This window comes from Crinia signifera, chromosome 8, assembly GCF_055691185.1.
Source record: "Crinia signifera chromosome 8, ASM5569118v1, whole genome shotgun sequence".
Lineage (NCBI taxonomy): Eukaryota > Metazoa > Chordata > Amphibia > Anura > Myobatrachidae > Crinia > Crinia signifera.
Window position 1 is genome coordinate 42,876,688 of NC_139224.1, and position 24,089 is coordinate 42,900,776.

The following is a 24,089-nucleotide window of genomic DNA, read 5'->3' on the forward strand; positions in this document are numbered from 1 at the left end:
TATACACAGTGCAAACAATGTACAAGCGTTTATACAGAGCAATGCACCCAGTCACTTATCTGTCTGTTGGTTTCAACTGCGGGGAAGCGATGCCCAGGAAATCCAAGTCACTCTGCCAGGATCAGTAAGCCAGCTCAGCTCCGCTGCAAGCGTTCTGAAAGGCGCCAAAGTCAGAGTGAAGGAAGAGACCACAGGTCCCTGCTGCTGCGGGGTCCGTGACCTTTTGGCGCCAACCACCCCCAGCAAGCCGCTCCTTAGGTAGGATTTCCTAGTTCCAGTGTCTCCCCCTCAAATGGGGATCACTTGGAACATGCCTGTCACAACGCTGCTGTCCTCTCATCTAGGAGCTCAGCGTGTAAGCTCCGCATAAAATGGCCGCCGCCATCACGGAGCGCCTGTCCCCCATGATCCCCACCTAAACGTGGAGCCGGTTTCAGGGTACTCCGGAGCCCAGGCAGCCTTTTAGAAAAGGCTATAAGCGCTGCACAGGGAGACCAGACAGTGTCTCCCCTGTGCACAGTGAGCTGACAGGACGCGCTTCTGTCAGCTCCTGCTGCGCAAGCAGTGTGAGGATTCACTATGAGAATCCTCACACTGTGCCTACCTAGCTAGGGTAAAAGTTAATAAAATAATAAAAATCCCCTAACTACTCTAATTCTTCGGCTGCTCCTGCCGCCCTTTAGAATAGCACCCACTCCAGTGGGCACCTAACACGAACTGAAGAGTCCAGGGATGCAGTAGGGGAGGAGCCTACCCTCTAAAACTTTAGGATAGGTGCCTGGCTCCTTCGGACCCTCCTACATCCCAGTGTTGAGCTGTGTCACCAGGACCATTGAAAGAGAAAAGTAGTTGTAAAAATAATTCAGTGTACATTTTCTGGTTTCAGATTTATATGTATTAAGTCAAAGTCAAAATAGATTTTAAATTGCTGCCAGAAGAGTCGTCTAATGGCAGAAGAAAAAAAAAAAAACACTACAAAACAAAATGCAGATAAAAGATTTTAGGAAATATTTTAAAATACATACATACATACCATTGTAGTGATCGGAGGTGGAACTAACCATCCTATAAAGAGGAGGAAAAAAAAAAGGAGTAATTGCCATATGGATGCATTTAACAGCCAAAAACTGTACTCTGTACTCAGGGCCGGCCGGCCCGCCCGTCCGTTACGTGGACAGAGTAAGGCGCTATAGTAATCAAGGCTCTGACAGTCTTCTCCATTGCTGTCAGCACCCCGAATACCATGGGGCCTTGCGGTAATGCGCAAGCAGGGAGTTTGGGGCAGACAGAAATGACAGCCGGGCAGAGAGCGGTGGGCAGCCCGGTTGTATTCAGAGCAGGTCTGCGGCTATTTCAAATCTTGCACCACCTCGCGAGCCAATCGGAGCTTGCGTACCAGCAGCCAATCAGGAGTGGCAGTGGTGGCTCACGAGCCATTGCGAGATTTGAAATAGTAGCGGACCTGCTCTGAATACAGCCGGGTTGCCCATCGCTCTCTGCCCAGCTGTCACCATGCTAAAAGCATGTAATACCTGTGGTATCGAGCATATAGGTAAGTGCCTCTTATGGGGTGCTACCTAACCCCCTAACCCTATCTCCCTGAAGCGGACAAAGGCAGGGTTGCCGTACCCTGCTGCAATAATTACTGAGGCGCAGGAGCCTCTGAGATGCATCTGCGTCTCAGACAGATGGAGCGCCTCTCCGCTGGCGTCCGCCAGTGCAGGGGATCTGGCGGTTACCGGCGCTGTGTGAGAGGGGCTCACTAGGCTTGCCTTGGACACCAGGGACAGAGCTGGGCTGCCGTAGGACAGTGCCTTGGATGCCAGGGACAGAGCTGGGCTGCCGTAGGACAGAGCCTTGGACGCTGGGGACAGAGCCGGGCTGCCGTGGAGTCAATACGCTAGGCAGCCGTTGGGCTATGCTGACAGCGTAGCTTAGCCTACGCTGAAAACGTAGCGTAGCCGGGTGCCGTGCTATTACACAAGTACCAAAAAATAAATTATGTTTTTATTAATTGTGGCAAACTCCTTTATCTTTGCATTTGCATCACTTGGTCCTTCTACTGTACAGATGGGTCAGGTCCCATCCTTGCTGGCAGGTCGCCATGGCGTCTGCGCTGGCGACCCGCCAGCAGCCACGCCAGCGAATGCACTGAGACGCGCGTGCGTCTCACGCGCGTCTCCGTCGCCAGCGCGACGGAAACCCTGTCCGTCTCCGCCTCAGGGAGACGGACAGGGTTAGGGGGGGTTAGGGGGGGATGCGGGCAGGCGGCGGGGACCCGGGGGAACGGATGGAAGCGCCGTCGGAAGGGGACGCGCGCGCGTCCCCTTCTCACCATCGCCATGGCGCTGGCGGGGGATGGCGGCTGGCGACGCCAGCGCCATCCCCTGCCAAGATGGGACAAGACCCATCTGTATTTCCCAATTTATCTTAATCATTCAAAAGAGCATTTATACAATCAATACAAAGTGCTAGATTTTTGTCAACACTTTGAACTACACAACTAGTTTCAGTAATACTTAATATGGCATTCATCCCCCACCCGTCTCCCAGTATCACACCGGAGGGAGAGTCATACCAGACCGCAAACACACAGTGCAGAGGTGCTCTCCCCTCTTTCCCCACAGCACCAGCACTGTCAGAATATTTTGGTTGCAGAGCAGTTTATACTTATACACTGTGTCCAATACTAATAAATTCTCCGTGCTTCACCCACTCATATCTGCATCTTTCTTACCGCTGACATAACACACCATCCCACTTATTTGGGGACACATTTATAGAGCTAGTGCGCTGGTCATTATCTATCTATTTAATCGACAGCTTGTGCTGTCGGGCTCGTTCTGCGCAAAACCCTTGTTCAATGCTGTCGGGGAAGACAGAATTGAATAGGGCCCCGCAGCAATCTCCCCCGTCGGGAGATGGCTGCGGGTGCACGACAAAGATTGAATACCCCCCTAAGAGTTTTCCAGAAATAATATATATGTCTCTATTTCATCTGTCTAAAATAAAAACTGGTTGGAAATGGAAAACATAATTCCTCAAGTATCTCTAATCTCACAAATACGTCCAAATAACTTATTGACAAACCGAGGTCGCAAATATCCTGGTTTAAAGTCTATACTTGCTCAACAGCCATAACCTTGACCAGCAACTCTAGAATTGGTTATCAGTCCTACATAAAAAGGCACAAGAAACTAGCATACATAAACACTCATGCATTTTAAGTAGATAACTTACCCTGGAAGAGGTGAGGATGGTTGTGTAATATCGGTCTTGTAAGAAAATGACACAACCGCATATGGACAGACATGACGAGGCCTCTTAAGAATCTCATCAAAACCATACTCGTAAAAATAACACTAAAGACATTAAGGGGAAAAAAACAAAATCTCAGACCCCAAATATATAATTCATATAGCTTTACATTGTTATAAAATATAAAAAAAGGGTCAAAATTATGTGATTCGTATCTATAAAAATGAAACAAAACCATAAAAGCCCTGTTTTTTAAATGATTAGGTAACTACCATCCTTACATGTTGAAGTCCAAACTAGTTAACCTTTTGCTGTCCAAAATTATTTTTTTTTTTCTTGAATAAACATACCAGCTAAGAAAAACTGAGGACTATCAGACTAGCCGAAATGCTGGCATTCTTTCCACCAATACCCGATATTATTGGGTATTATGATTTGCGTGCCTCTGAAAACCCTGATGACACATGATACCACATGGTATCGAGGGTCCATTTTCAGCCAATAAAAACAGAAGCTAAGTGGATACCATGATAATGAGGATTCAATCAGAATGATAGATTCTTTAGAGAAATATAAGATAGAGAAAATTATAGATTCATCCGGGCATTTTTCAGCTGAAACCGCACCAGATCTTAAAATAATTTTGACTGGTATTGCACTGTTCAGAATGTTATGGAAAGGACAGGTTTGTCAGCTCTCTTTAGCATACCAGTTAAAGCACTTTAGGATAATGCATCAAATTCAATATAGACTCTATACAAATATACCTGAAATTGAATCTATTATATCTAAGCTAATCTTTCTATGCATCAGAAAAATATAAATAACCCTACGTTTTGAGAGTGTGTGCTTTGCCATCATTTAGGTGAATGGTAACAGTATGTTAGTCTCAACTTTAACAAATCATCAGTAATAACTGCAGGTTAATGAATTGCTACAGTGCCAGTGATTTCACATCAAGAAGATTAATCTATACAATTCAATAAGAACAGTACCTGACCACGTTCGAAGGCCCTATAGCTTAACAATGGGAAAGTGTTTGCATTCTTGAACATGTGGCACTCATGCTTAGGGTCCGGATCATAGTTTCCATGGCTAGTAAAGGAATCCTGATTATTCCCAAAAATAAAGGTCATCCCTTTGATTTTTCCCTACAAAAGAGGGGGGAAAAAAATTAATTTTACATGAAAATGAATACTTAGTATAAAATGGAACTGAATATCAACTTGAATGCTATACAACAGACGTAAAGGAAAAGAAAGTTAACCCAAGACAGGAGTCTTGGGTTAACTACCTGTGCGGTGCAGAAGTTATCTTCGGAGCCCAGCATCCAGCTTCCCTCGATGTCCCAATCCTGTGGCGCTCAGCTTCCTCTTCCCTTTATTGACTGGCTGGTTGGAGCTCAGTACTTATATATTTAGGTCCAGCCAATAAAGGGAAGCGGAAGCTGGAGCATCACAGGATTGAGACACTTGGGAAGCTGTATGCTGGGCTCCGAGAATAGCTTCTGCACCGCAGATAGTGGTTTAGAAAAACTTCAGCCTATTTAAACTTTTTGTAGTAGATCCACACTACAGACCTTGAGAAAAACCCCAGTGTATAGAGGTCGAAAAGCGTTGGTCTAACCAGACTGTGTGACCTACTCCAGAGTTGGAAAGATGGGTGACTACCATGTCAGAGAAGCCTGCATAGGAGAGACTCTCATTTATGCTTACAGTTCGAATAATGCTGGTAATAGTCACTTTATTGTTTACAGTTCCCTGGCCCATGAGTGGATCCTTCATCCATAGATCTATTTTTATCTTTTTTCATGAATTGTATTTTATAGGTTTCTATGCCTTTTCATTGGGTGTTTTTTTTTACGTGTAGTACTTATTAAAACCTCTATCACTTTACCTTTATGTTTTCTGGCGTTAAATCCATGGAACAAGCGAAGCTTGGATTGGCATAGTGCACATTGAAAGATCAATACGCGAGTGCTGGTTAAGTGTATACCGATTTTTTGTATCTATGCTTATGGTAAAGGATGAGAGACCCTTCACCATAAGCCTTCAAAATTTTATTCCCTTTCTTTGTTTTGCAGAAATAAAAGAAACTTAATTCCAAATATCCTTTTTTCTTTTTCATTCCATTGGTGACACTATAGTATTCTGAGGACAATCAAAATACATCTTTATGGTAATGAATGCTCCTGAGCGGTGCAAAGCATCCTACGCTGAAAGCTGTGCAGCGGATGTCAAAATCAATTCATTTAGTGAAGGTATGTACCATAGACTAAGGAGCAGCCATAAGATGTTGTTCTGCAGAAGCCCAGTGTTTTGGTGCCCACAAAGGCCCCACAGAACAAGCAAGTGTACTTGAATTCTGTTTGATACAGCTTTTCCTTCCAATGTATAGGCTTGGTAGATTACCTCTGTAATACACTGGGCAATGATCAGCTTAGAAGCCAGCCTTTTACAAAAGTTGTAAAGGACAAAATAAAAATAAGTGTCAGTAACAAAGTTCTATTTTTCCTCTGAACATAAACTTGTAAACTTCTCACTAAAATCGACATTGTAAAAGCAGGTCATCCGTGTTTAACTGAATTCCCTGCGGTAAAGCAGTAACTACTATTTCCGGTCACTCCTTGATTGGAGCATAATGAAGTCACCTCGAAAGATAAATCTGGTCAGAAATCACTACCTGCACTACTCTGAAGGTCAGGTATTTGGGTTGGCTGTCAGCCGTTGCATGCAGTGTTTCTTCCTATGGTGTGAAACACGCCATTGTCCCTGCTATAGGCGCTGCCCTGACACTTGTGATCAGCTGACCACTAAATCTTCAACCACAGTCTCTGCTCACCGATCTGTCGCTGTTATCTGGTTCACAAATCCCTGGCCTAGTAGAGGTCATTTAGCTTAAAAATCCAATCACTGCTCTCCAGTGGATAGAAAGATTGCACAGACAAGCTTTGCAGAGCTCAAAATGGGTGGCTCATTACAGATATATAAGTGCTGGGATGGGTCTATTTTCCAAGCAGATGCGATATGGTGGGGCAGTCAGCCCCACAGAAATAAACATTAGAAAAAGCAAGAAGTCACAGCTCTGGATTGAGGAGAGAACTTAAAAAAACATATACCATGGGATATAAAGTAGCATATTACAAATAATGACCATCTGTCACAGCAACTTTGGCACTCAAGGCTTCACAAATTCCCTTGGCAATGAAAGGGTTTAAAGGTCTGATGTTGTTAGGACCAAGATTGTTTGCCTCTGGTTTATCTTCACAAGTGGCCCCGATTTGTTTTCTAGCAGAATGCTGGTTCTTTGAAATACTCCAGGGAGTGGGGTGATGGGAAGAGAGTAACTAATGGACTGACCACAAAAATATGGGTCTGAAGATGCCAAAAAAATAAATAATAAAAAAAATGTTTTAGTAATTACACCCAATACTATTGTATTCTCGTATTGAGGTCTGAAAAGGACCTCAGCTTAAATGGAAGCAACCCTAAGGTCTTATTTTATTCGGAGTCAGCCTTCAAATAGTGGAGCAATGGAGTCCTGCAAGCTGTGATGCCAGAGCCCTAAATTCTGGCAGACACTAGGCCTGAGTTAACAGCTACATTGTCCAAATATCTGGAAGAGTCCTAAATATAGTCAACTAACTTAATTCAGATTTAGAGATCTAGGGAGGTCATTCACGTGGGGTTGCACCTGCGCTATAATGTGTGAACTGGTCCTTTAACGTTGGAAGTAGGAAGACAGCAGATTGAGTGATGATTGTGATTAGATGAGTAGTGTATGAATGAGTTTTGGTGACATCAGGGGTGAGTAAGGGCTGATTTTGGAGATGTGCAGGAGGTGGAAGAGTTGGGATTGAAAGATGGCCTGAATGAGACATTAAATAGGAAAGAGCAAAGTTTAGGAAGACTGCAAGGTAGAAGACTTGGTGCACAGAATAGAGGATGATGTAGAGAGAAAAGATGTTAAGGAACCCTTGAAGTGGTAAAAATAAATAAATAAATAAATAAATAAACCACACCACAATTAAATGTTGGCAATATTAAGTTTCAAAGACAAAAGGGTTGTTCAAAGGTGAACAAAAGGCAGAATATAGGTTTTTGGGGCACACTTGTAAATATTCTTTACAAGTGTGCCCCAAAAACCTATATTGTTCACCTTTGAACAACCCTTTGGTCTTTCTCAACTTGATTGCTGAACAACTTTACGAGCACCACCAACCTAGTACCTGTATAGAATTTACATATAACAGGTCTAGTGTTGGTTTACATAAATAAATAATTTTGTTAAATCAAATTAATACATTTTCGCCTGTGACAATCCCCTCCCCTCTCTACAAATAATGTTAAGTTTCAGGAAGCATTCAGACACCGTAGAGGAGATGGTAGATAGGCAGTTTTAGGGCTCATCCAAATATTTTTACAATAATAATTTATATAGCACTCTTTCTCCAAGAGGACTCAAGACGCTTAACAGATAGAATTAATGCATTACAGCACTGTACAGAAATGCTTTTCATAAACAGATAAATTACGGGAGATCCTAGGTACTGCTAAAAAGTCCTTCATCTACAGTAATCAGCTTTGGTCATGTAGGGCTTTAAAAAACTCAATTCACCCTTCAAAATCAAGTTTTCGGAAATACAGATGGAGTGGGTCCCAGCTTTGCAGGGGATCGCGGAAGATTCACCAGCTGCCGGAGGGGAACCACACGCACGAGATGCACGTGCGTCCCCTTACAACGGGGCTCCCCCCGGGTCCCCGCCGCCTCGCCGACGGTCGCCCAGGGTCCCAGCGGCCTTGCCGCACCCCCTAACCCTGTCCGTCTCCCTGAAGCGGAGATGGACAGGGTTCCGTCCCCCCGCCAACAGGAAACTAGGACGCACGTGCGTGTGAGACGCACGCGCGTCCCAGTCTCTATCGCCGGCGCTCGCCAGTGCAAGGGATCTGGCAAGTGCCGGCCAAAGATGGGACCCGCTCCATCTGTAAAAAAAAAAAAAAAAAAAATAAACTTGTTATTGTGCACAAAAGGGGATAAGATTGATTACAATGCGCTAGTCGCTCAGATGGTCAATGGGTTTAAATTAACCACTTCATACAATACCATCCAAATAATGCCAGACATATTACCTGACCTAATTTGTCTGGGATTTGGCTTAGCCTGCCCATTGATTGGGGGAGGTATTTCTATCTGTTCTGGATACACTGTGATTCATGCCTTGAAAAAGAAATTGGAGGAGATCGAAACTGGTCGGCTGAAGTATCCAGTTTCTGTGGACTCTTCGGATTATCGCTGTTTCCTGTAAGCATTCCAGGGACGCCTGTTTAAATAGATCATCATGCTTTTTTGATCTGCATGCTTTGTGGATCAAAGTTTATGGTGAGAGTCCATTTGTTGTATATGCTGATACATTGCTTTTAAACAATTAAATAGTATTCCACTATTTCACGTGTATGTATATTACATACGCGGAACCTATGGGAATACTGGAAAAATTCAAGTGGTCAGTAGTGACCGGAATGTCTCTCCCTTAAAGTGAACTAGTCTACAGAATTGTAGACTTTACCTCTGGTACGAGTCACACACTTCAATCTCTGTTTTATTGTGTATTTAAGAAAAAAAGTGGCGCTATTGCATATATTTTTGAGTGTTATCCCGGAATTGAAATCCCTGAGGGGAAGAATAACCTATTAACAAGCACCCAGGAGATTCAGGGGTTATTTGGATAAAATAAATGTTATTGTGTTCAATTAACTTCCCATAATTAAATCTATAATTTACCTTCATTACTTTGAATATGAAAATACTGTCAGTTGCGCCTACTTCTAAAGGGTTGACTTGCAATAAATCTGAGAATCTAGACAGGTATACTCCTGCGGAGAAAAAAAAATAAAATAAAAGATAAATAAAAGCTAGTAGAGAAACCTGTAAAATCACAGTAAGTCTTCATGACAAAAAACACATTTGGCATAAACATAGAAATACAGTGTCTTTGTGCTCTGCAAGATTTTCTTGCAGACGAGGAGTTTATTTTTTCATTAAAACATCCTTTCATCAAGGTCATCTATGGAGTGGTGGTAAAACATATGCTTCCAAAAGTACAGTAGTTGTTCTTTTGAATACATCACCATTGAACACAACAGTAACCGTTATTAAACAGAATTCTTAAAATAGAATATAGGTACGATTTAGAAAATCAAAAAGGTGAATACATAGTTTTAAAATGTAGGAAGTATGCTCCCTTAAAAAATGATGTATTTGCTAAACACACATTGGTTTATTTACAGATTGAAATATCCAAATCAATTAATTGTACTATGAACAGGATCATGTGATATTGGCTTCAGATTTACTGGATGTCATGAAAAAAACTAAATGTTGCCAAAGGAAATCTAATTACAGATAGAAGTGGCTAACATGCCTGAACTTGAAATACAAACACACAGAATTTGTAGATATTGTTCAATTATAACTAAAACGGTCTTAACTGTAGGACTTGAAGACTTGAGATATATATATATATATATATATATATATATATATATATATATATATATATATATATATATATATATATACAGTCCCAAACGACCGGCACTCTGCTGTAGAATTCACAACGGTTCTGGTGCTCATCCAAAATATTTAACATATATATCCGACGGTGGATGTCACTCAGATGATAACAAATGAAACAGACAACTGTCTTTAAAGCCAACGTTTCAGGGCTGTGGCCCTTTTATCAAGACTTGATAAAAGGGCCACAGCCCTGAAACGTTGGCTTTAAACACAGTTGTCTGTTTCATTTGTTATCATCTGAGTGACATCCACCGTCGGATATATATATATATATATATATATATATATATATATATATATATATACATATATACATATATATACATATATATATATACACACATATACATATATACACACACACACACACACACACATATATACACACACACACACACACATATACATACATACATACATACATATATATATATACACATACATGCAGCGGTAATAAGTGGCACTAGGAGGCTGATGTAAATGGTGAAAACAACAGGAACTTTATTCCTTGTGCAGAAGTGAAAACGTTTCGGAGCTCGGGGGCCGTCGTCGTCGTCAGTTCAGTCAGGGGCCCCCGAGCTCCGAAACATTTTCACTTCTGCACAAGGAATAAAGTTCCTGTTGTTTTCACCATTTACATCAGCCTCCGAGTGCCGCTTATTACCGCTGCATATATCCTGAGGGCACCGGAGCAAGTTATCACAGGCATCCACTTTCAAGACCCGAGTGCTGGTCTCACTGGAATGTATGTATGTATACATTTATATTATAATATATATTAGTGCCAGTCTGAACAGGAAAAAATTATATATATATATATATATATATATATATATATATATATATATATATATATAAATTTTTTTTTTTTATTATTATTAAATATATATATATATATATATATATATATATATATATATATATATATATTATATTATATATATTAAATATATATGCCTTACAGCACGAAAATAACACAAAATCGCCATAGAACATGGCGAATCAGCCTCACTCAATACTGCCCTATGTGTCTGCAAAATTGTGTAGAGATAATATTCAATGTGCAAAATTTAGCCCTTTGTTCAAAAAATAGCCTTTTGTGCAAAAATCGCCATGCTGTAATTTTTATATTGGAACAATGTACATGTAGTTGCCACAGGGGATAGTGATTATCATTTCTTCTCGAATAGCAACGACCATCCCTGTTAGTGGTCAGTCCAATTATTCCCACTGTCGTCCATTAGAGGAACATATGCAAATGATTTACCTCATTGAGGCCCTTAGGTGAAACGGTCTCCAGTTTCGGTTTTCAATAAGGTCAGACCTCTGTCACCTCCCCTATTGAGCGGAGGTATCCAATCGATGATCATCCCTCTAATTGCAGATATTTGATGTGCGCACACTTCAGGAAATGGACCACCACAGGTTTATCTGAAGAGCCCGTCTCATAGGCAAGTCGAATCGAGGACCTATGTTGGGCCATTCTTTCTCAACATATCCGAATTGTCTTTCCGACATAAGAGTCCACAGGGACATACCAAGTAATAAATTATATGGTCCAACTGGCATGTCAACCTGTGCCTCAGAAATATTTTTCTTCCCACTTTGTGGGTGACAGAAGTATTTACCGATGATCATTGCTCGACAAGCCGTACACCCAAGACAGCGGTAGCAACCCTTTGAATGGGTCAACCAATTCGAACTGTGGTTCTTCTCTGGCCAAGCATCAGCCCGTAGGAGCAGATCCTTTAGGTTACGCCCTCTATTAATACTCAATAAAGGCGGCCAACTGCTGACTATTGAAAGCTGGATCTATTGCAACCAATCCCCAATTTTTCTTGATGGTTTTTTGGGTGTTGTTCAAATTCATGTCACATCGTATATTAAGGATAACCCGGTCAGGGTCCATAGGTTTCTTTCTTACTCCATCCTTTAACACAATCCTTTTTGCTCTGGTGAGGCAGCTCTGCAAGATCTTTCTGTCGTAACCCCTTTCTATGAATCTGTCCTGGCATTATTTAAGTTGCACTTCTGCCAACGCCATGTCAGAATTGTTCCGAAGTACCCGAACCAACTGGGATATCGGCAAACTTGACTTTAGATGTTGAGGATGGTGGCTACTTGCCCACAACAGCATGTTACGATCAGTGGGTTTTCAAAAAAGTGTGTAGTCCACTTTATGTCCATTTAGCAACAAAGTCAAGTCAAGAAAATTTACTGTATATGCATCCGCAGTTGCTGTAAAAGCGGATAGGTGAGTCCTGGGAGTTTAAAGTGTCAACAATACCATGGAAAGATTCAATACTCCCCCTCCACAACACAAAGATGGGTACTTGTGGAGTATCACGGCTCCCATCGTATGCCATATGTAGTGGCATACGATGCGATGCTTTACCGATTTTTGAGCATTTTTGCTCAAAAATCGTATGCCATCGCATTCAGGGGCATACGATGCGATACAATGTTTTACCGATTTTTGAGCATTTTAATACACATTTCAATGCAAAATCGGGTGCGATCGCATCGCATGCGATTTTTAGCATACGATGCAGGTCGTGGGAGCCGTGATACTCCACAAGTACCCAAAGATGTCATCAATAAATCTCCGGAGGAATACTATATTTGCAGAGAACTGGCCCAGTATGTGCTGCTGTTCATACCAGTTCATAAACGTATTGGCATATGCCGGGGCTAAATTAGACCCCATAGCGGTGCCTGCAATATGCATATAGTATTCCCCCAGATACATAAAGTGGTTCATTTCCAAAGCCAGCTGAGGTGGAACGCATATCGATATCTGGATCAAAGTTGATCCTCTCTGATGAGGTGAGTAAGCTGCATTGAAATAGGAATCACAAGGTAACTAGGTGGTTTTGATACATATAGACTGGCTAATGTATATATGGCGATTTTAATGTTGTAAGCTATTTATTGATACTTCCGGGTTTCGTTTGTGCTGAGGGGCGGAGTGACAGGATACAGGGTATATAATCCTGCAGGGCTCCACTGAGTTGTATACATCTGCTCCTGGAGGTGGTCTTGAAAAAGGTCCAATGGAGGACCGAAACGTCGACTCTATGTTGTCGTGAATAAACATATATGGATTTGCAACAAGTCTGGTGAGTGCTCTCTGCAATGTACCCCTTGTATATGGGCCAAACCTGGATAGATTTGTTCCCGAGTTGTGCACCCCAGCATGAACTATGGAAATTATGTGCAGTGCCACTATAAATTGGAAATATATATTATACACACACACACACACACACACACACACATACACACACACAAAGCCAAAATGAGGACAGAAATTTCGTTACTTGTTTAGTGTCATGGCGTCTGCTTCCGGGTTCGGCGCTCACCAAGCTTTCTAAAATAAACTGTAAAAACTCCATGCTAAGTGGATAGTTCATACCCCTACTATCCACGTTGGCATGGAGTTGACTTTAGATAGTGTGGCGAGCGTAGCCGAGCCCGTAACACAGGTGAGCGCAGCGAGCCCCGCAAGGGGACTCAGACGCTGCCGTCGTTAAACTAAACAAGTACCAAAATTTCTTCATCAAGCTTCAAAAGAGCAGCCTGTTGTTCCTTAATGATAAATACAATTAGAGCATATGAGCATGAATCTAAAATGGAGTCCCACTCTTTCTTAAATAGATTGTTGGCTGTGGTAAAGGAGGGTTGTTTCACTATTTTTAAACCTTTAGGAATTAATTGATCAGCCTGTTATTTTTCTAAGGTGACCATCTCCCACCATAGCCTGTTTCCTTTTAACACAGCGCTAAAGGGTACAGTGTGATTATTTTCTGCACAATATGACAATGCTGTCAAGCCACGCACACCCTCAAGTAAGTGCGGTGGTATGGTGCACTTCCAGTACTGCCAGACTTGTCCATAGGGCAGAGCTTCTATGTGAAAGTATGGCACTGTAAGGGGCCATGAAGTAGGCATTCGCACACTGGTAGGGGCAAAGTGCTCCCCCCTGCGAGCTGCTCTCACCTAATGAGTTCCCCTATAATTTCTACAAAATAAATCACACCTCTCCTGTATGTGTTTCTAATATGTGACATGCCTCACGAACAGAACTATGCATGGCATAGAGGATGATTAAAATTGAGCTATGAAAGGCCTAGAAATATGGGCGAGAAAAAATGAATAAATAAAAAACACAAAAACTACTTACCCATAGAGGGTTTTCCAAGACATGTAAATCGTGAATTGCCCACAAGTAATCCTTTTTCACATATAGTATGTACCTAAGAGATAAGGCGTTAGACTAAGACATAACAGGCAGAGGATAATCAGAGTTTTACAGCAGTAAAAAATTAAGTCATTAGTGCCAATTCAATAATTGGCAGTGTTCCACTTAGCACCTGTATTGTTAGGCTCATTGTTTTTCTCCATCGACCATTAAATAAATTATTTGCAGTCCTCACTGCAGCATTAAGCCACCTTTCAAAAGTGTCAGACATTTAAATCAGGTTTTCATAATAAAAGCTGGACTTGAAAATTATAATATCTGGGACTACCTGTATCTTTTTTGATAAACAGACAAAGCTATTAAGGGGAAAAAAACAAGATCATGAATTTTGTAAAAGCCAGGATGTGGAAAGGTGCTATTAAGCACCTCTACCTATGTTTACTCTAACCGTATTTCTACGTTGCAGGAGGATACTGCCTGGTGACCGTCAGGACAATAACCATTACAGGATCACACAATTACATACCTGCCTACTCTCGCTAGAAACTAACCATCCCGGAAGAGCGCCCCTATTCATTTTGTCCCCATATTTCTGAAACCAGGAGTCCGGGGCTGGTTAGTTTTACCCCATGCGTTTATTTTGTTTCAAGATTACTTAAAACACACTTTTCCAGACAGAAGCATGCACGGATCTCACTCATTTGTGCATGCTTCTGTCAAACTCGCCTACCAGAAGCAGGTCTATTTTTGTGCATTCTTTTAGTCATGTTAGGTGTACGATTTTAAAAATCACACCCTATTACATATGCAATTTTACAGGTTTTTAGTGTGAAAACATTTGGAAAGTGCAAATTTTTTTTTTTGGGGGGGGGGGGGGGGGTGTCATGGCAAAAACAGACACACTTTTAATACAAATACATATTACATGTATGATTTGAGGAAATAGTGCGTTTTGCTTATAATCTGACCACAAAAAAAAAAAAAAAAAAAAAAATCGCATACACCTGATTTCGCAGCCATCAGTGAACAATCGCCTTAACCTTAGAAACTTTTTTGGCAGATAGATCTCTTGGGCTGAGAACATACTGCACGGCCTATTGGTTGACAGGCGGTAGGTCGACACAAGAAAAGGTAGACCTATGATTGGTGATACCATTGGCTACACATACATAAAGATTCCTACACCAATATTATGCCTAACATTATATCACTACTAATGTTACCATACTATGTTCTTCCTTTGTTCATATATGTTCTGGAAAATTTGAAAATGGTGGATTGTTCCTCACTTGGTACTGTTCTACTAGCTTCATTGTATGTAACCATTATGACTTACGAGGATCAATAAAACATATTAAAAAAAAAAAAAAAAAAAAAAGAAGAAGAAGAAGGTAGACCTGCATTAGGTCGCCATGCTTCGGGCACGGTACCTGGCAGCACTCGGCACACTATTATAATACCCCTGCCACATCCACTGGGATTGAAAGTACAAACAAGTCCTTTTTTGGAAAAAATAAATAAAAACACACACACAAAAAAAAAAAAAAAAACTCATCTACCTTTTGCATTTCGACCTAATGCTTGCATAGATCTTTTGACCATACCAACCTACTCCCTGTCGACAAATAGTGGTCGACCGTGTGACTGTCAAACCAACGACCGCATACTCCATGCACAGCTCTCTATTCACCACACCTTCATTAACCACTTCAGTGGTATGTCCGGAAGTTTTCCAGGCTCAGCTGCGCTGCCGCAAATTGGCAGAAAATTTCCGGCCATAGCACGAGCAGGTAGGTGTGTGCCAGTGGTGCCTCTGTGCACCACCTCTAGCAGCACCCTGCCATTGCCGCCGCCCTCCCCCCTCCCTCCAGTGATCGTACGCCGGAGCTCTCCTGCAACCATTAGCACTGCATCAGTGACCAGGTGGCAGGCCCCGCTCAGCCGCTCAGGCACCCTAGTCCCCGGCGACATTGTTAAAATGTGTTAGTTTAACAATGTGAATTGCTGATAATAGAAATTACTATTATACTTCTGTACCCAAATATTGGGGAGAGGTTATAGAGATTATATCTATACACAGAGTATAAATGGCAGTCAATTGATCTGTTAGATGAGAATTGATCAAATGTTTAGTGTGCGATTAGTAAGCGGAGAGGAGGCAATTTGGAGATCCAAATTATGACCAAATCCAAAGATATGATATTGCAACAGGCAGCAACCTAACATTCACCAACTGGGAATTGATATAATTAAATTTATATAATTTGGTCAGAAGATGGCAGTAAAGAACTACTGAATTCATGATTACAACATTTTTCTACGGACTACCTTTAATGATATAAATAAACCAGATATTTATCTGGCTAGTTTTGCTGGGAATGGTAAATAAAGTATCTTTGCACTCGCTTAAGATATAGATCTACTAGAATTACTGATAATTTAAAGTGCACTATACAAACATTAGTAATAACCGGTCTTTATAACAGGATTTTTATTATAAAAAGGTCAAAAAGGAGAGAATATACAGATGGGGCTTGTGTCATCTTTGCAAGGCTGGAGTTTCCAATGCCAGCCCCGTCATCATGCCGGCCCCGCCAGGGGGCTCGCACGCTCCCTGGGCAATGGAGCCTGAGCCTGCCTCCAGTCCCCGCCGCCTTCCCCATCAACCTAACCCTGCCCGTCTCCCTGAAGCAGAGAAGGGGAAGGGACACACAGCGTCCCCGCCGTGAGACGCACGCACGCACGTCGCAGTTCAGTGTAGCCCCTGTCCGCCGGGGCTCGCCAGCGGGGAGGGTCTGGCGAGCCCTGGCCAAGGATGGCAGGGGCTACATCTGTAGATTTAGTAATAATACCTTTATACATCACAGTATCCTATAGAAATATATACCTACATCACAGGTTCTCAAAGTCACTCCTCCATGTTTTACAGGCTTCATCACAGAATCAAGTGAAATAATTAGCTCCACCTGTGGCTCTTAAATGTGTCAGTGAGTAATGAGTGCATTTGCCGGGTGACCTGGAAAACGTGAACTGTGTGGGGTCCTGAGGACAGAGTTTGAGAACCACTGATCTACATAATTAAACTGATGGCATTCTAATCATATTATTGAAGGTATCTTCTAGAACCCCATGAATCCAGACGATTAGTAATGAGACTTCAACTGCCTATTTTCAGAAATTTATGCTATACTGATAAGGCATCTTCAAAGGGACACTTATGTAAGTTTATTACACCATTTAAATTTTTATGAGCACAGTGTGTATATGTTTGTCTGGGTTTGTGATTTTAACCCTCATTTCACCGATCTTGTTATTTCCCAAAGTAAACGATAAGGGAATTTGAGCATATTCTAAATAAAAGTTTAGTTTTAATTCAATTAGTGCGTCCCCCATAACAGTCCTTCTCTTCATTCCTATATCAGTGTATAATCACGCAAGATCGGTTTGCAGAATCTGCTCCTTACTCAAAAACGTATGATTTGCTTGCAAGATGACAGCTCTCAGTTCTTAAAGTATTGAATGTGGCAGATTTAGGACCTGATTCAGGTTGACTTGGTCCCATGCGTATTCGTGCCAGGGACTGATGGTGTGGCTCTGTGCATCCATATAGGCGAATAAACACATGTGCAGAGCCGCAGTGTGAAGGCCTTCAGCAACTATCACAGTTTGCAGTGCTGGGAATGCCCAGAAATATGGTGGGTGTGCTCAGAAATGCTGGGCGTCCCCATGAGAATGCAGGAATGCCAAAGCCTGCAGGGAGAGGGAGGCTGACATCTGTGCCAGATAAGTCAGCTCAGACTAACTTATCTGCGAGACTGCAAAATAATTAGATTTTCGCATGTATGGACTCATGCAAATGGAGGAGTTAGCGAACACATCCATTCACTTGCTGCAGCAACTCGCTCGGCGCCGAGCTTTCGCTTGCTCAGCGTGCAGCGATTGTCACTGCTTACCTAGTCAATGTGAATCAGGCCCTTAATGTGGAAGGCCAGACACCCATTTCAACTTTGACTTGAACTTATCCCTGTTAACAATTATCTATAGAAATAAACTGGTCCTGAAATGGCAGCATCATGTTACACATATAATAAAAATTTAGTTAAGAAGAACATTTAAAAAGTTAGATGTCAAAACGTACTAGTAAGTATCAAACTGTCAAAATTGAAGAAGATTTTTAGACTGCAAGAGCTAACATTACAAATGGTCAATAAAATGTATAGTATCATGGCCAAATGTTTTAAGAACTACTAAAGTATTGGTTTTCACAAAGTTGCGGCTTCTGTGTCTTTAGACAGGTGTTACTATGGTATACTGATGTAAAATTGCATAAGTGTCAAAGGCTTTATTGACAAATGACATTCAATTTCTTTGAAAAAGTTGTCTTAGAACAACGAAACGCATCAGTCCAGGCTGCACTCTGCTATATGACTCTGGACTTTGAACCCACTTCACACTTGGACCAGCTCTCCTATTGATCCTCCTTTCTTGGTTCTCATATTTGCCAATACCAACTGGACATAATTTTTTGGGACACCACCACTTGTTAACTATTGGAGTCTATCCAGATCCTGAAACCCCAACAATCCTGGGTACTTATGTATTATCTGGGCTCCCATGTTAAATGCACCCCATTTTTTCATACCCCTACTATCCAACTACGCATGGAGTGGATTTTATATAGTGTGGCGAGCGCAGCGAGCCACCGTGCCCGAAGCGTGGCAAGCGCAGCGAGCCCCGCGAGGGGACGCGGTCTCATAAGAAAAACGGGAGCCCAGATATTACATAAGTACCCAATCCTGTTTCAAACAAGTGGATACAAACACAGAAGGCATCCATTCAGGTTTATGGACACCCACAATACCAGCATAAAATATGGACACCATAGGAGATCATACCCAATGACCTGAGGAGAGTATACTAAGAACAAGTGAGATTGAATATCAGTATAATCCATGGTCACTTATTAATATTTATCAGAGTGCATTCCATTTTATTCTTATGATCTATTTCATGTTTTAACTTTTAATCTATATTCTTATATGCTAGTCATAAATAAAATTGTTATTTTTTTAATTTTTTTATGTGATACCCCATTGATCCATTTTTGTGTTAATTTTTAGTATTCTTTCAGCGCTCCACCATTGTTCTTCTTTGTCTGTAAACTTCACTTTTCATGGATGGTTGGGAGAAGCTACTCTTGAAGGATATTTTGGTACTATTCCTTTTTCATGCCTGTGTTCGTAAACAAAATTGTTATTGAGCCCCCTCCCTTGGGCTGAGAGGCAACCTCATGTTGGTATTACAGGACTGATGGCAGCTCTCACCTTTCTTTCTCCAGACAAGCGGTTTTTCCAGATAGACCAAACAATCATAAAAAACTACTTTAGTCCTGAGCAGTACAATTCCTGTACCCTTTGCAGATCAGTCTGTCCCTGAAGTTTTTCCTGGAGAGAAGTGACTTGCCGCCCTTCTATACACCTGGCCATCCTCCAAAAGTCTTTGCACCACTGTGCGTGCAGATGCATCCGATCCCGCAGCTGAATCAACTTTAGGAGATGGTACTGGTCCTTGTTGGATGTTCTTCAGCATCCTGAAACATTCTTCACAACTTTTGAACCGCTCTCTTTGAAGTTTTTGATAATCTGATAAATGATCGAAGTGCAATCTTACTAGCAAGAAATATCCTTGCCTGCGATGCCATTTTTGTGCAAAAAAACATGGTCGCTGCATGCAGTTCCTTGCAGATAACCATGGTTAACAGAGGAATGACAGTGATTTCAAGCACCATACTCCTTTTAAAACTTCCAATCTGTTAATCTAACTTAGTCATCATATTCAGACTCATCTCCAGCCTTGTCTTCATCAACACGCTCACCTCTGTCAATTAAAGAATCATTGGCATGTACCTCTTCAGGCTTCAAAATCTCTAATGTAACCTGGAAAGGGTGCCTGCTCTCTCCTTTAATTTTTGCCCTAGCGATTGAGCCTCTGGGTGAAAGTATGAGAAGTAATGACTATATGGGGCCCAATAGTTGGCAACTCGTCCCACAAAATTAGTATTTTTGCCGATGATGTCCTGTTATGTATCCTATACCCTTTAAACGCTCTTCCTGCCTTCATGGGGTACTACAGGAATATTCAGGTCTCATATTATAAAATAAATACTAGTAAAATGGAGGCCCTCCCTCTAGGTCTTTCACCTGAAACGGTCACTGAACTGAATGAGATATATAAATTACTCATGGCAGACCTGTTCACTAAAATACCTAGGGATTAACTTGACATTCGAAAAAAAGCATTATTGAATGCAATTATAGGCCTGTATTGAGGGCATTTGCGGAGATGACGAGAGACTGGATGTTGCACGATTTATCTTGGCTTGGGAGAATCGTGGCGGCTAAAATGCTACCAAAATTAATGTATCTATTTAGATCCTTCCAGAGATCCCCACCAAAATCTATAATTTACAAATGTAATCAACTTTTGGCTAAATACATTTGGAAAGTGGCCAAAATAATTAGCTTCGTTCTAAGCTAGATGGGGGAGTTGCTTATCCTGATGTTGAAACCTATTATGCTTCATGTATACTGAATCAGGCTAGAGATTGGTTCACTATTAAAGACCCAAAACCATGGGTGACTCTAGAAAAGTACATATGCCCACGCTATCTCTATGTCAGACCTTCCACGGCTTCCGATGTCTGAAACACGGAATTGCTCAGCCTTCTGCAAGTCTATCAAACTGATCCTTGATATTTGGAATAAAATGTTAGCATCAGTAGAAGGAGTTGTGTTACCATCTCCCATGTTATCCTTTAGAGCCTTGAAGGCTTTAATCCCTAATTTACCACTGGATAAATAGATTACATGGGCATAAGTCAGTGGGCGACCTACATGATGGGGATAATTTAGTGTCCTTCACTCATCTACAAAACAACTTTAACACGCCAAGACAGGACTTTATTTATTTGCAGATAAGGAGCTGGCTCCCATAAAAAAACGGCCTTCCCTACCTTTCTTAAAATTAAGGCTAGCGCCCCTTCACATAAAGGGGGTAATCATGGTGGTAAGCACATTTACTTTCTTCCAAAGAGTAGGCACAAAGTGAACTCACAAACTATAGATTTAAACATAACCCTTAAGGAAGAGGACTGGGAGGATATATTTAAGTCTTGTTTTGGGATCTCTTGCGCTGTATAAATCATTCCAAAATGTTTTTTAAGCTCATCCATAGGGCCTACTTCACCCCGAATAGTGTGCCTACGACCTCTAACTTGTGTTGGGAGAAAATGTGGAAACATCGGGGATATCTATCACATATTCTGGGCATGCCCTTCTCTGCGGCCTCTCTGGAGGGAAGTCTTTTAGATGATGGGTTAAATTGTAAACCAAACTATCCTCCCAGACCCAGCACTAGCTTTGCTTCATATTTTCCCGGCACATTTCACAGTAGCTGACATACATCTTAGGACATGTCCTTATTGCCACTAAAGCGGTTATTGCAAAACTGTGGAAATCTGATACAATTCCCTCCTCACAACAAAATACTCAGTAATTTTAAATATGAGACCGCGGGTGCCAAATACTCTTCCTCTCCAAACTCGATTGTCATGAAATGGTTTGGATGCTCTCTCTTCATTGATAGAATGGGCTACTCCACCATTTACAGTAGCCCTCCAGACTTAACTGTACTGGATTCTCAGTGAATACCTGACTCTTTATTCAGTGGTGTTTTTTTTACTGTATGTATAACCCCAGACAACATTAAAGGAGTTGCTCATGGTCTGATATGACATTTACTGTTTTTCTACTCTATTTCTCCCCCCCCCCCTTTTTTCTCTTCTGTACCCCCTATTATTTTGATGAAAAACTTGCAATAAAAACCTAAGGTTTAAAAAAAAAAAAAAATCATTGGCATGAGATCAGCTGGTCCTTTTGTGGCAGGGCTGAAATTCAGTAGAAAGGTTTTTGGGATTTAAGCTGGATACACACCTATGGCTGTATCTGTCCAGTCTAACTGGTGTGAACAAAAATCTGGTAATGTATGAGATCCACATCAAGACTTAACCCAATAAGAAGCAGGCCTATTGTAATTATAACATTGCCTTTTCTACTGAAAGAATGGACAAAAAAATCTTTAAACTCCAGTAATAAAACATGCCCTTCTCAATTCAGATAAGGCTATTTGATAGTCATTGAAAACATTTACTCTAAGGCAGGTATTCAATGCTGTGGGCGAGCGGCGACAGCGAGCAGAGCTTTCTGCTCGCTGTCACCACTCACCCGTCAGTATTCAACGCAGCCCCCTCATACGCCAATTTCCCCTCGCTCCATTTTTTGAGCGAGGCGGAATTTGCGTATGTGGCTCCTGAAGCATCGAGACTCGTGGCTAAATACAGCGAGTTTTCTGCATTAGCCGCGGGTCTCGCTGTTTTGGAGAATTCTCGCCGCCCTGTGACGGCGAGGATTTCCCCAGAACTTTGAATAGAGTGAACGGCCGGCGCGGGGGTTAAACAGGGAGGATCGCTGGTTTTCTGCAATCCTCGCTGTTTAACCCCATCGCCGGCCGCATTGAATACCTGCCTAAGTCTCCATAATGGATAATCAAACCACACACATATGCTATGACCAAACAATCCACGGGTTTTAGTAGGGATGGCCATCGGTGCCTTTGCCATCAATGGTTGCCATTGATTGCAAAAGTGCATAGACATCAATAGTGTAAAACTATGCAATGGGCGACCATCAATAGTTTTTCATATCGATGGTCTTCTATTATGTGTGAGTGATTGGCCTTTGGGCCAATCAAAACACGTGGGGTGGGCGGGGCTTTGCAGGTGTCGGGGGCGTAGTAGCTATGCTCTGTGTCCCTGCACTTTGAAAAAAAAAAGCAAAACATCGGTTTTGCTTTGCCATCAATGTAGGGAAACCATCTGGTTCTCCCCATCGATGGCAAAAGTATTCAACATCGGCCATGAACCATCAATGATTTTGAATCATCGATGGTCATCCCTAGGTTTTAGAAACATGTTTGTAAGGCTTCACATTATCTAAAGTCAAAGAGACATACATATTTATTGTGATAAAGGATTTGTCTACTAAATCACTAAAATGAATGGCCTACAATAAATAAAATGGTCTGACTATGCTACAATGTGCTCTTGAAAGAGTTCCTACACTAAAGATTGCTTTAGCCACTCTAATCGGTTATCCATATTTGTCCTAAAATCATCATCATCATCAGACCACTACTTTCACACAAGCCTTCTAGAAGGCAGAGATTTATAATTTTTCTGGTTATATACTTTATAAAAAGTCAATATGGAGATCAGAGAAACTGGTAAACCCTTTTACAGTGTAAGACTAAGTATAGTATTCACTCTAGGCTGTTTTAGCAGGACGCCGCACCCTTTCTGTGATTTTTAAAGTGCACAATGCACCCTGCTAAAATAACGGGCCCATCTGTCCGGAACACGGTTGGAGGGCCCGGCCCACCTCATAAAATGCCCCCTTTCCTCCAGCGCCCTGCCGTGATCCTGAAGGGATCACTATAAGTGCACATTACAAAGTTCTGAGATTGTAGCAGATGGCACAACCAACAGGACAAGAGGTTGGTTGGCTATACACACTGCATTATATAGCGCATAGTTCATGGCTGTATTCAGCATCATAATGATTGCTGCAAGGTTGTCGCATCTGCCATGCACCACAGTAGATGAAACCACCAACTTTAATTTAATGCTATTAATACTATGATTTTGCACTACAAAATAAAGCTCTAAACATCAGATAAGGCTTAAATATCCAATCATCTGGATACAATGATCAACACCTTGCAGTTTTAATGCAAGATGCTGAAACACTGGAAAGACGGGCATTCACTTCAACATCGGGACTGAACACCTTGTGTTCAGTCCAGATTGTGTGTACATACTGGAGTGACCTTAATAAAGGTTACCATACTTCAGGATGATAGGGGGGCAGTACGGATGGTGTAATGGTTAGCATTACTGCCTCACAGCACCAAGGTCAAGGGATCGATTGCCACCATGGCC

At 41.7% G+C, this 24,089-nt stretch overlaps 1 protein-coding gene across 3 annotated transcripts in view; it reads right to left on the reverse strand.

Annotated features, from left to right (window-relative positions):
• TASOR (transcription activation suppressor) overlaps positions 1-24,089 on the reverse strand; it is a 79,049-nt gene that overhangs the window by 49,254 nt on the left and 5,706 nt on the right. For all 3 annotated transcript variants that reach the window (XM_083156234.1, XM_083156235.1, XM_083156237.1), the window contains exons 4-8: positions 14,018-14,090; positions 9,040-9,131; positions 4,254-4,409; positions 3,241-3,362; positions 1,034-1,065 (exon numbers count right to left, since the gene is read on the reverse strand). In XM_083156234.1, the coding sequence (XP_083012360.1) occupies positions 1,034-1,065; positions 3,241-3,362; positions 4,254-4,409; positions 9,040-9,131; positions 14,018-14,090 (475 nt within the window). The remainder of the gene's footprint in view (positions 1-1,033; positions 1,066-3,240; positions 3,363-4,253; positions 4,410-9,039; positions 9,132-14,017; positions 14,091-24,089) is intronic.